We start from the raw sequence: 13,094 nt of genomic DNA on the forward strand, positions 1-13,094 counted from the left end.
CTCAAGATGTCAGTCCATGGGAGTCACTTTTGTAGCTTGACTAGCGTGTGCGCATGGCTCCTTGACCTCGTTATTGGGCCGGTCATGACTAGGCACGTTCCTGATGCCGGTTCCTTGGTAACGGCTTGCTCCCTCCCACGTCTCTCATCCACACAGCTAACATCAGGGAATTTTTCTTTTTTAGAGCTAGATGTCAATGGAGGGTCTCCTTTCACGCGCTCAGATCCGTCCTCCGTTTTCCTTTCCATATCACCTTCACACCCTTCCCCTTGGGTCCTTTCCAATGTCGCCCCACACTTCTTTGTCCATAGTCGAGTACACGTCGCACCAACTCGCTTTCCAACGTCTCCCCCCCTCTCCGTCTCCTTTTTGATGGTACAGCCTCCTATTTTCTTATCTCCCCCCTTTTTTGTTCCGATGTAATTACCATTGCAATTACCATGCAATGGTATATATATATATATGTTCAAAATAAATAAATAAAAGTGAACACCAGGGAAAATCCTTAAACTATAAAAGTTTAATACCAAATTTACAAACGGCAAGCTTTCGTCAGCCACTGCTGACATCATCAGGGCTTGAGAAGCCAGTCTATGGGAGAATCTTTTATAGGTTGAATAGAGTCTGCACACGGCTCCTGGACCTTGTTACTGGTCCTAATTGAGTAAGCTGCGTTCCAAAGGTAGTTCTTACATTCCTGGCTGTTCCTGCCCTGCATTTCCTGCTCGTGTGTGTGACTTCACATGTCTCACTTTCGCTTGGGCTGGGAGCAGATGGAATGCTCCCCCCTCCTATCTTCTTTGGCCGTATCCCCCCCATCGTTCGACTGCGTGGTCCTGCCCTCCTCCCCCCTGCAACGCTCTAATCCACCAGACCCGGTGTGCTCGTTCCCTTTCCTGAAGCTCGGCTGATTCCATCCACCCCGCTGTAGCTCCTATGGGTGTTTCCCCCCCCTTTTTTTTCTTCTGGCCGTATCTCCTGTATCTCTCAGCAGTTCACTCTTGTCGCCCTTTTGCTCGTCCCACTTGGACTGCCCAGGCTCATTGCCTCCCTTTGCTTCTTCTTTCTCTTCGCCAGTCCCCTTCCTGTGACCACCCCCTCCATGGGTGCTATCCTGTCCAGATTTTATCCTCCCCCCTTCATGTTTGCCGTTTCTGACTCGGCCGGCAGCACTCTGTGAAAGTTATTGCTGCTGTGCTGTCAGTGATTCAAATGCTTGGAGAATATATGCCATTAGCTATTTAAATAGTTGTAATTGTTTTAAAATTGTACACTTGTAAGCTGCCTCAAGTCAATTGGTTGAGATGGATGGCTACAGAAATTGAATGAATGAATGAATGAACGAACGAACAAGCAAACAAAGAAACAAACCACTCAGTCAATTTATTGACAAAACCATGTGGATCAACACTTGGTTGATCCAAGTGTAGCTCATTCTGAACTTGTGGGGAAACACAAGGAAGAAAAAAAATAATTCTGTGCTGCTCTACTACAAAATATCTGAGTGGCATCTAGTAAAAACAAAGGTTACAAACATTGAAGCAATAACAATCAATATGCATTGCAATAGCATTAATCATCAGGGATAATTCATAAAAAATATTTTAATATCTGCCAAATATTATTTTCTGGACCCCAGTTTTCATCCAGTAGAGGGGAAATGGTTCTTATAAATGGGGCCAAGATAGTTCATAGGCATGGCATCATGATAGAGAAGACTTTCCTCCCGAGCCCCAATAGGTGGAATTCCTTTGGAATACCAAAGTGCTTTTTGAAGAGGCAACTGGACTTTCTTCAGAAGCTGAAGAAGAGCTTCTTGGATGAAAAGTGAAACATTTTCAAGAAAAAACAAAGAAAGTCCAGTTGCCTCTTGAAAAAGCACCTTTGGGAAAACCATGACCTGGATGACTGAGAATCTTCATAGATAATTCCTTTGCAAATGGGACCTTCAGCAAAATCTGTCTCTCAGACTCTACAAGATGAATAGATTCAGTCCAGAGCATGCAGACATGGAAACAACGTGGCTCTGAGTCATAGAGGGCTTTAATTTTAATTTTAGCAGTACCACACCATTTTTGCCTGGAAATAATTTGGCAAAGCACTCTATTCTTGGTTGGAATAAAAAAAAAATTCTGTTTCATGCACAAGTCCAGAAGCTATTCATATTCATATGACCTCAGGTTGACAGGGTGGTATGAATTGTATAGAAGAATATTTCTCAGAAATGTAAATGAAGCATTACAGACAGGGAGAAACCTTCTTCATTTCCCATTAAAAATACAGGAAAATTAAAAATCTTTCTTAATTTGCAACTGAAACTTTTAGTTGCAGTCAGTAATTAGAGGCATTTATCTTACCTCCCTAATCCACTAAAAAAAACAGTTGGTGATATGGCCTTAGAACTGAGCAACATATTTTTTTTCAAAAGCATTTCCTTGAACCTCTGATTCAAAGTGGATGATTTCCCCCTATAATTATCAATTTAATTATATTTATTTTAACTTTAGCTCTTAACTCAACAGCTCTAACCACCAGCATATCTGTAAATACTTTTTTTGCATTTCTCACTATTTCACAAAGGGAATCAATTAATCCTTCTATTCAGAATTAACAAGCACTTTTTAAAAAATGGTTTAATTTAACCTATAATCATTGATTTAGCCAAAATGACCATTGAATCTCCTTCAATTTTCAAAGGAATTGCAATAAATGCATACAAATAACCAGGTCTGAGAAAAGTACAGGGATGCTATTATTGCTTCACAATGTTAATATCTGAGCACTGATTCCATTCAATAAAAAGAGCTCTCTCAGTCCTTAAATCAAACTGTACAATTTAAGGAAAGTCAGTGCTAGGATAAGTGAAATGACTTATATAAGGAACAGCTTCATTTAGCATGCTGGTCCTTCAAGCACTAGTCTTGGCCTTCTTCTCCAAGGTTTTGTGTAAGATTTCAAGTGCTAAGTGCAGCATCAGTAACCCTCTACCTCTGCTTCACAAGCAATACCAACCAGGAGACCTCATCATTGCAGGCATTCTGTCTAAGATTTACATACTCTATGATATGATGGAATTCAAGGAAGCACCATCTAGTGATCTCTTTGATGAAATTCTGTAAGTTTTTACAATGCCTTAGAAGATAAGAATGATAAATCTATTTGACTGATCTTGGAAATCTTGGTTTATATTGGGCATGGGCTACTGGAGATTCCAGGACAGTTGATTAGGCTGAAAAGTTTTGTTTTATTATTTGTATTAAAAAAAAATCCTAGAAGAAAGCAGTGGTGAACATCTTTTATAATACGGAGAACACAAAAACCAAGCAAAAACTGCACAGATGTAGTCATTAGAAATTAAGCTCAACTTATGTTCATCTATAGCACTTACAAACACAACACAATATTAATTTTATAAGAACTATTTTTGGCTGGTGTTAATTTTAGCCCACTGAAAATGAGGTTAAAATGGCAATGTATCTTCTTTTGATAATAGAAGATTCTGCAATTCCTCTTCATAAGTTATAACCTTAAAGTCAATGATTGCATTTCCTTTATTTTTGTTTCATGTTCCCCAGTAATAAAGAGACCAATACGTGTTCAATAAGTAACACCTTGTAATGGAATCAATAGAATGAAGAAAGGGAATGATTCATTACAAAGATGCAATTTTATGACTTGCTGGACTTTATTTTCATTTTGCATTGCGTGTTTAAAAGGAAGTATGGCTAGCTTAACTTTCATTTCAAGAATAAGAAATTTTTGTTCTAGACAAGGTTGATTAATGTAAGACACAATTCCACTTATGTTGCAATATATTTTATATCTGTAGTTATCTTGTTAATTAAGCCTTACAGAAGAATTTTAAAGACATTAATTAAATTGAATTTAAACATACAGAAGGATGATAAATAAAATTAATATATTTCTAGGATATTTCTGAATAATGAGTCATATTAATATTACTGATAACATGTGTGATTGCCTGCACTCATGAACATGAGATTTATGCCATATAGCTTCAACCCTACTGTATAGGTCTCACCATAAGAGCTAGATGAAGAGTGTCTCTTCTATAAAAAATATGGTGCGATGTAAAATCAGTCCTCACTTAGGTGAACAGGGACTGCACTAGTATTGGGATTTGTGGGCAGATGGTGACAAATGGGCTGCAGGACTCAGAACCAATGGCTGCACAATCAGGGTTAGCAACTACAGTCGTACTGGAAGAAACATTTATTACCTTTTCCAAATACACAAGGAATGAAAATAAAGAAATAATTATGGTGCTACTGCCAGTAGGGACAAGAAGCATATTTGTAAGATAGTCAAGAATGACAGCAAGGACTGTAATAATAATAATAATGATAAAGTTGGAAGGGACCTTGGAGGTCATCTAGTCCAACCCCCTGCTCAGGCAGGAAACCCTATACCATTTCGGACAAATGGCTGTCCAGTTTCTTCTTAAAAACTTCCAGTGTTGGTGCATTCACCGCTTCTGGAGGCAGATTGTTCCACTGGTTAATTGTTCTAACTATCAGGAAGTTTCTCCTTAGTTCTAGGTTGCTTCTCTCTTTGGTTAGTTGATGTGGATGCTATTGTACATCTTGGCACTAACGATCTGTCCCCAAAAAATGTACTCTCTGTGCAAAATGATTTCCAGAGCTTGGGGCAGGAACTTAACAGGTTAGGCTGTAGGCTTACTTTTTCAGAGGTTTTACCAGTGTATAAGGAACAAAATGGAAAAAGCAGCGTATAGCAGAATTCAAGATGTGGCTAAAGGAGTGGTGTAAAGGGGAAGGCTTTGGTTATATTAGTCATGATGTCTGCAGCTGGTCTAATGAAAAAGTGTACAAAAGCGATGGTTTGCATCCATCAAAAAAGGGACTGAGTTACTTGGCAATAAAGAGAAATATTTAAACTAAACAACATGGACAGTGAGCTAATTGATACAGAACATTCCTGTCCCAGGCAATCTAAAAATTATAGGGTTATCAGTGCATGTAACATAGGGGTGTGTGGACAAGAATATCAACTTAGCTGTCAAGCAAAATCAAGCTTTCAATAGTGCACTAATTGAAAGTGCACTAATCAAACAGGTGGTAAGAAAATAGGGGAACTCAGGCACCACACAGGTTTTGTAGAAAGCAGTGGTGGGATTCATATATGTGAACAACCAGTTCTTTTTGTGGATGCCACTTCCAAAAGTCCATTTTGGACCTTGGCAACAAAAAATTAGCTACCGGTTCTGCCAAAGTGGTGTGAATCGGCTGAATCCCACCACTGGTAGAAAGTAAACACAGGATTAATCAAAAAGGACTCAAATGTCTATACACCAATGCACAGAGTATGAGCAATAAACAGGGTGAATTAGAAATTTAGATAAATGAGGGCAGATATGATATTGTTGTCATTATGGAAACCTGGTGGGATGGAATCCACAAATGGAATACACAGCTAGAGGGATTCAAATTCTTTCAAAGAAACAGACCAAATAAAAGAGGAGGTGGAATTGTTCTCTATATAAGAAATAATTACATCTCTATAGAATTAGAGCACAACAATGATGAAAACTGTCTCAAATGCATTTAGGTCAATATAAAAGGGGGGGAAATGACATTGCTATAGGTGTATATTAAAGGCCACCCAACCAAACAGAGGAAATAGATGAACTTTTTGCTAGTCAGTTAACTAAGGTATATAGGAAGCACATCACAATAGTAATGGGGAACTTTAATTACCCTGACATCAACTGGGAGACAAACTCTGCACCAAGTGAAAGATCAAACAGATTCCGACAAACCTAGCAGACAATTTTGTCTCCCAAAAAGTAGAGAAGGAAACTAGGGGATTAGCCATATTGGACCTAATTCTCACTAACAGGAATGAAATGATAGAAGGTGTTGAAGCCACAGGAACCTTGGGGGGAAGTGATCATGCAATATTGGAATTCAACATTATGCAAGCACAAGCAATAGAACACAGTCAAACTAGAGTCTTGAACTTCAAAAGAGCTAATTTCAATAAACTTAGAGCTTGGGAAGGATTCCATGGATGATGATCCTCAAGGGTAAAACAACTCAAGAAGCTTGGGAAATTTTGAAAAGTGAGATAATAAAAGCCCAGTCAAGCACAATACCAACAAAGAAGAAAAATAACAGCTCTCAAAAGAAACCAGCATGGCTGCACAAAGAACTCTCTGATAAATTGAAAGTCAAAAAGGACAAGTATAACAAGTGGAAAGAGGGTAACATAACTAAGGCAGAATATCAGCAAATAGCCCGAGACTGCAAAGATGAAGTGAGGAAAGCTAAGGCTCAAAATGAACTAAGGCTTGCGACAAAAGTCAAAAATAACAAAAAAAGCTTCTTTCAACATGTAAAAAAACAAGAAAAAAGTCAAAGAACTGATTGGCCCACTAGTGGGAGAAAGTGACAAGAAGGTGACAAGCGACAGGGAGAAAGCAGAACTATTTAACTCATTTTTTGCATCTGTCTTTAAACAAAAGGAAAAAAACAGCCCAACCTATTAAAAACAGTACTATAAAAACAGATTAGAAACACAAGTTAAAATACGCAAGAAAATGGTAAGTGAGCACCTGTTCAATGTCTGCCTATCCCATGTCTTTGGAAAAGACACAATAGATGGACAAATATGCCAAATCCAACCTAAGTTCCTGGCTGAGTATGCAACCAATCATGGTAAAATTATCCATGAACATTATATTTATACACGGTTAAGCCACATTTTGGAGACCAAACATAACTAATAACTTAATTATTTTTAATTTTCTTTAGGATATTGGAAATCAAATGACTATGATAATATATATTTTATAGTCATGTCTCCTGAATGAATCTTTTTAATATATTTTACTGAAAGATAATGCATCTGACATTTGTAGTGAATGCTCTGTGAAAGGTTATCTGGTTCCCTTTTCAGAGTCATGACTCCTATCTATCAGCATTTTCTGGCTTTGGAATTTGCAATCAAGGAGATCAATGAAGATCCTCAGATTTTACCCAACCTCACCTTGGGTTTTCATATCTATAACAGTTATTTTAGTGCAAGTTGGACCTATCATGCCTCACTGGAACTCTTTTCTTCACAAGACCAATTCATTCCTAATTATAACTGTGACATCCAGAACAGAATAATAGCAGTTATTGGAGGACCAACCTTTGAAGTCTGTCTACACATAGCTACTATCCTGTCCCTCTATAAGCTGCCACAGGTACTGTGCTTATATTTGTAAGTCAACCATTCAGTATGTTTTTAATTTATATGGATTTGAAATAAATATACAATGAGTAAAGTAAACAATGATGTATATTTGTGTTTGTGCATATGTATCACATGTATAAAAAGTTAACAGATGGCAAATGTTTTCATTGGTAAATGTACCGATGTCAACAGATATTGCAAATAACATATTTGACCCATGATAAGATTTGTCATAAAACTGTTGTCTGTTTGTCTGTCTGTCTGTCTATGTGTCTAGCTAGATAACTAGCTACAGAGGTTTTCAGAGAATTCACAGTGTTGCGTACATTAAGCACATTTTTTTTAATCAAAGCTGGGCCTTGATTTCAGTCCTAGCACCCCTGTTTCCACTGATCATTGAAGAACAGCACAATTATTGGCATGGCTCAGTGCTCTTCAAGAACTTTTGTGTACTATTTATCTTCAGGTGATATTCTCTCCCTGTTGTTAGGATCCTGTAGCCTATCTGAAACTGTTATGGGTTGTATGACAATGCTAGACAATGTTGAAGTATGCTCTTCTGAAGCCTCTACAGCTTTAGAAAACAGTGAGAAAGCACACCCTGTTCAGAGGATCCAGTGGCTATGTGAGGGCATAACCTCATCAGCTTCTGCAAATTTCATCAAAATGAGATGTGCTTTCAAGAATAGTTGTGCTGGTGAATGCTGGTGTGTGATGCCAAAATTTGTAGTATGTCACTTTTGACATGCATGCTGTAGGTTCACCATCAACAAATAGACATGTATGAAAGAGCAGATGCATTTTTTCTATTACATGCCAGACCCTGTACTGTTCCTGACCGCCTCCATGTGTAACAGTGTTTTAGAAAAATGCCATACAGGATATCCCAGATATCAGGGTATTTTCATGAAAGATAAAAAGGTGCAACAGCTTTAGATATTGAGGGAAATATTGTACCAATGAATTATACGTCCACACAGATTTTCCTGTGGTATGGTGAATAATTTCAGTAATATATACTTTATTTACATTATAGCCTTAGCTCTTTTTTTGTTGAATTTCACAACATTCAAACTACATACAAATTGGAAATAGGAATAGGAAATTATTCCAGAAAATCAGGCACTACAAACAAAGATTTGTAAATTACATTTTTCCCTTTCCCTTATTTCCATCTTTCTTTGATAAGCTTACTTATGGTTCAACTCCAGAGATAATTTCAGAGACTCATCAAGTTCTCACCCAACGGATGTTTCCAAATGTGGACTACCAATATGATGGAATCCTCCAATTACTGCAGCATTTCAGGTGGACATGGATTGGAGTAATATATACATATAATGAGAATGGTGAAAAGTTTATACATGATGTTGTACCTATGTTTTCCCAGAGAGGGATTTGCTTTGCATTTACTACAAAGTTACCCAGAATGACTTATTCCAATAGCTTTGATGAATTGATAGGAGAAGCGGTTGAAACATATAAAGTGGTTATGACCAGTACAGCTAATGTGGTGATAGTTCACGGTGAAATGGATGATATGATTCTTTTGAGATTTTTTCCATTTATAGCCCAATTTGAAGGAATGCCACTATGGAGAAAAAATAGAGTGTGGGTTTTAACAGCTCAGATGGAATTCACCTCACTTCCTTTGTTGAGAACTGTAAAAATAGACTTCCTGCATGGTGCTTTATCTTTTGCAATACAGTCAGAGGAAGTCTTGGGATTCCAGGAATTTCTTCAGACGAAAAATCCCACCTTGGCGAAAAAAGATAGCTTTATCAATGTATTTTGGGGAAATGCATTTGAATGTTTGTTTCCTAATTCCATGACAGCTGAGGAAGACAGGGTTACCTGTACTGGAGAAGAAAAACTGGCGACTCTTCCTACATCTATATTTGAAATGCATATGACTAGCCAGAGTTACAATGTCTACAATGCAGTCCATGTGGTGGCCCATGCTCTGAGTGACCTCCTTTCGTCTATACTGCATTACAGAGCAGGAAAGCATGTAATCCAATTGAACCTCAGGAAGCAAAAGCTGTCGAAGGTAATATCCTGATTAAATAAAATACACGGAGTTTGCCACTTTTACAGAGAGAATTTACTGTAGACACAACTCATTCTGTCAACTGTGGTTAGCAACTAAGGCACAAACTATCTATAAATATGAAATTGTTCTCTAGACTTTCTTCCCAGGAAAATCAAATATATCATCCTAAGACATCACTCAGGAAATAATTCCATATATAATCCTATTGAGGAATAATTTCACATGTTCAGCGTGAATTTTTGTGCATGATTTTCTTAACAGTCCTCCTTATTTTGAAGGTGTGGAGGTTTTGCTGTGCTAAAAAAAACATGGCAGATATTTTTAGTGGAAAAGAGAGGGGCTATTGATTTGGTAGTTTTGCTCTTTTTATTTAGTCAGGGAAACAAAGCACCTAGTTCTAGAGAAAAATGATAATAGGAGAAATGAGTAAAAGTGCTGCAAAAAGAAAGAAAAAGTAAAGAAAAAATAAACATGTAAGAAAGAGAAAAGAAGTACATGACATGACTTCTAACCTTTATCAAGTAAAAACAAATTTAGAGATGCTTTACTCCCTCTGAAGTTACAAACACTTATCTCTTTATTCCACATCTTATCTCTTATGTATAAATAAATCCATAATGTAATCTTTTCAGTACTAGTGTCATCAGAAAATCCAAACAGGACAACTAGAATTAACTACATTTCTTATTTTAGCCTTGGTCAAATAAACCAACTTTCTATTGTTCCCTTTTATTTCTAACAATTTTAATCTTATTTTATTCAAATATTGTCATATGATTTGATTTCTCTTAATTTCTTTCCATCACATAGAGTTTTTCATAGTTTTATAAGTCTCTTTTGTGAATCCAATAGAAAAAAAATATTCTGGTCACTCTCTTCTGGTGTTTCATTTGTATGTCTTTTTTAAATTTTAAAACCTCAGCCAATTTCTCTTGCACAGCCTAAAACATTGTCCCCTATAGCCTAGTTTTTGAAATCATGAAATTGCTTATCTTTTTTATGTGTTATAAAATCCAAAACATCTATTTCCCACATGAATCTGTTTGTATTTTACAATTAATTCCAAAATCTTATTGTAATATTGCAATGTTATCTGGAACTTAAATTCATTTATCTTATTTAGCTTTTTGCTATTTATTTCAAATTCTCTAAATTCTTAAGCTTATGATTAAAAAATTCTTTTTTTAGGATTAATTCCAAAAGGTGTTTGGAAAGTGACAGAATTGTTAATTAGACTGGTTATAGATCTCTGTTGTGTGCTGTAGTGATGTCTGTGCACTGAATATATTCTTGTAATTGAAAACCTATTTCACAACATTAATTTTTCCTCCTTTTCATTTTCATTTTCCAAAATATCTACAATAAATGACAATACACATAATTTATCCCTATTATTATTATGAGCTGTTGCTTGCTTCTTGGAACATGCTGTAAGTATATGAGACCATAGATTTGCTTAAGGAGGCAGTATGACAAAATGTGTTCTATTGTGCTATAAAAGATATGTGGAATTACTCTATATGGTTGCTATATTTTAGGTTTTTTTACTTAAAAAGTGCTATAAATTTATTTCTTAAGAACATTGCCTGAAAGACCTTCATTAGCTGAGGTAAAAAGAAAAAAGAAACAATACAATTATGTATTCAGACTCCCCCTCAAAATGTTCTGGGTATAATAGCATTTTATAAGAGTTATGAAAATAATGATTAATTTATGGGATTTTTTCCTTAAATTCTTTTATAAGAAATCAACTCAGTTATCCCCTTATGATTGCTTCTTCTTTGCAGCTTAACCCTTAAGATAGGAAGAACTTGCCACTTAGATGTCTCTTGTTACTCAGCTCCATCATTCTTACCATGTCATGTAACCATCCATCTCCTTAAGGTATAGAGATCCTTGATAAAAAAGACAATTCATCCTTGAGAGTTTTATAAGTGATATTCTGAGCCCTAGAACTCATAGAAGATGCAAAATTTAGAAAGGGGGGATTCTATACGATTATTTTTCCCATTTAATTACTTTAATATTTTTCAAGTGCAGTATAAAACAGCATTCTTTTATTGAATCTATTTAGTATCATTTAATTTCTATAGTTTTAAATGTTTCCCTTTATAGATGAAAGACAACTATAATCACACAACTCAGTATTAAGGAATAATGATAGTATTGTATCACCTTTTGGGCATATTAGAGAATTTCAGGGTTCATTATATATTTCAGATAGAAGTTTGTACAGTTGAATAAATTCCTTGTCATGAATTTCTCTTCTTTTTACTTATTTTTCAATTCAGCTCAACTACTTTATGAGAAGGATCTCATTTAACAATAGTGCAGGGGGAAAAATTTCCTTCAACCAAAATGGAGAGTTAGAGACTGGATTTAATATAATAAATTGGATTACTTTTCCCAACCAATCTTTCCAAAGAGTCAAAGTTGGAAGAATAGACTCCATGAATCCCCAAAAAGAAATGTTCTCCTCTTCTGGGAAATCTATTATGTGGCCAAGCATATTTAACCAGGTAAGGTCTAAATAAATTCCAAACTATAGTAGCTAATGATTCCACTGGTGAAACCTCTCATCTTAACCTTTACAGAAAAGAGAATTCCCTTTCTACAAATATGAAATCATTGGCTATCTTCTTCCTCCTTTGTTCAAACCATTAAACATTAGGCAGACCTTCTATAACCCTAGAAAACATAATGTTAAAAATGTAAAGGTCCAATTTTCTGACGTAGTTAAGGTGCTGACCTAGATATTGGGTGACAATGAATTCTAGTCCTCCCTTATGCAGGAAAGGTATCTCAGTGTCTTTGGACCAGACAATCAATCTAAGCACAGCCCACCTCACAGTGTTGCTATCGAGAAAAATAGGAAGTAGGAACATTATATATGCCACCCTGAGTTCCAAAATAATCAGAATATAATCTAATAATAAATGTTTGATAAATATTGAGGTATAACATTGTCAAACCATTTTCTTATTTCATTTATGAACAGGCCCAGCCACTTTCTCAGTGTAATAACAAATGTCCTTGGGGCTATAGTAAGAACAAGTTAGAAGGGAAGCCATTTTGCTGTTATGATTGTCTTCAATGTCCAGAAGGGAAGATTGCAAACCAGCAAGGTAAAAATTGTACCTATAACTGACCTGAGTTTAATTTAAGGATCCATGTTGCCAATCATGATGGATATCATTGCCTACCTACAATCTCTTTTAGTTTTCATGCGCACATTTGCATGTGCCTTTTTTGTTTGTTTGAATTATTTCTTTTAAACTCTAGGATCATATTTTATAGACAAAAATTAAAGGACACCTGACTGAATTTTTAGAGAGGATGTACACTGAAACATTCATGAAGTTTCACAGAATAACTTTTTTTTCAAATGATATGTAGGTAAGTCTAGGGAAAATGTTTAGGTTTAGTAATCATTGACCAATGTTTTAGACAAATCTAAAATTATGAAGACCCATGGAAATTAAAAACCTAAGCAAAAGTTAAAATAGATACATAATATAGAAAAAAGGAGTGCTGCAATAAAAACAACAAATTTAATTCCTTATAAATACAATCTTCTCCATTTTCTCTTGTACAATAGTGAGCCATTTTTGGTCACAGAATGTTAGAAATATAGTTAAGAAGTACTGTATAAATTTGGTTGCTCTTCAGTTTTGAGCTAGCAAGCTGTATTCTAGGCATTATCAAATCAAATCAAATCAGATAATAATAATAATAATAATAATAATAATAATAATAATAATAATAATAATAATAATAATAATAATAATAATAATAATAATAATAATAATAATAATAATAA

General features: G+C 35.6%; 1 protein-coding gene across 1 annotated transcript in view; it reads left to right on the forward strand.

Moving 5' to 3' along the window:
- Positions 1–2,897: 2,897 nt before the first annotated feature.
- Positions 2,898–13,094, forward strand: part of LOC107289519 (vomeronasal type-2 receptor 26-like) — a 12,068-nt gene continuing 1,871 nt past the window's right edge. Inside the window, exons 1-5 of the mRNA XM_029284556.1 lie at positions 2,898–3,115; positions 7,054–7,231; positions 8,411–9,253; positions 11,557–11,793; positions 12,273–12,399. Of these exons, the coding sequence (XP_029140389.1) occupies positions 2,898–3,115; positions 7,054–7,231; positions 8,411–9,253; positions 11,557–11,793; positions 12,273–12,399 (1,603 nt within the window). The remainder of the gene's footprint in view (positions 3,116–7,053; positions 7,232–8,410; positions 9,254–11,556; positions 11,794–12,272; positions 12,400–13,094) is intronic.

The sequence above is a fragment of the Protobothrops mucrosquamatus genome, unplaced genomic scaffold, assembly GCF_001527695.2.
Source record: "Protobothrops mucrosquamatus isolate PMUCROS unplaced genomic scaffold, P.Mucros_1.0 scaffold711, whole genome shotgun sequence".
Classification (NCBI taxonomy): Eukaryota; Metazoa; Chordata; class Lepidosauria; order Squamata; family Viperidae; genus Protobothrops; species Protobothrops mucrosquamatus.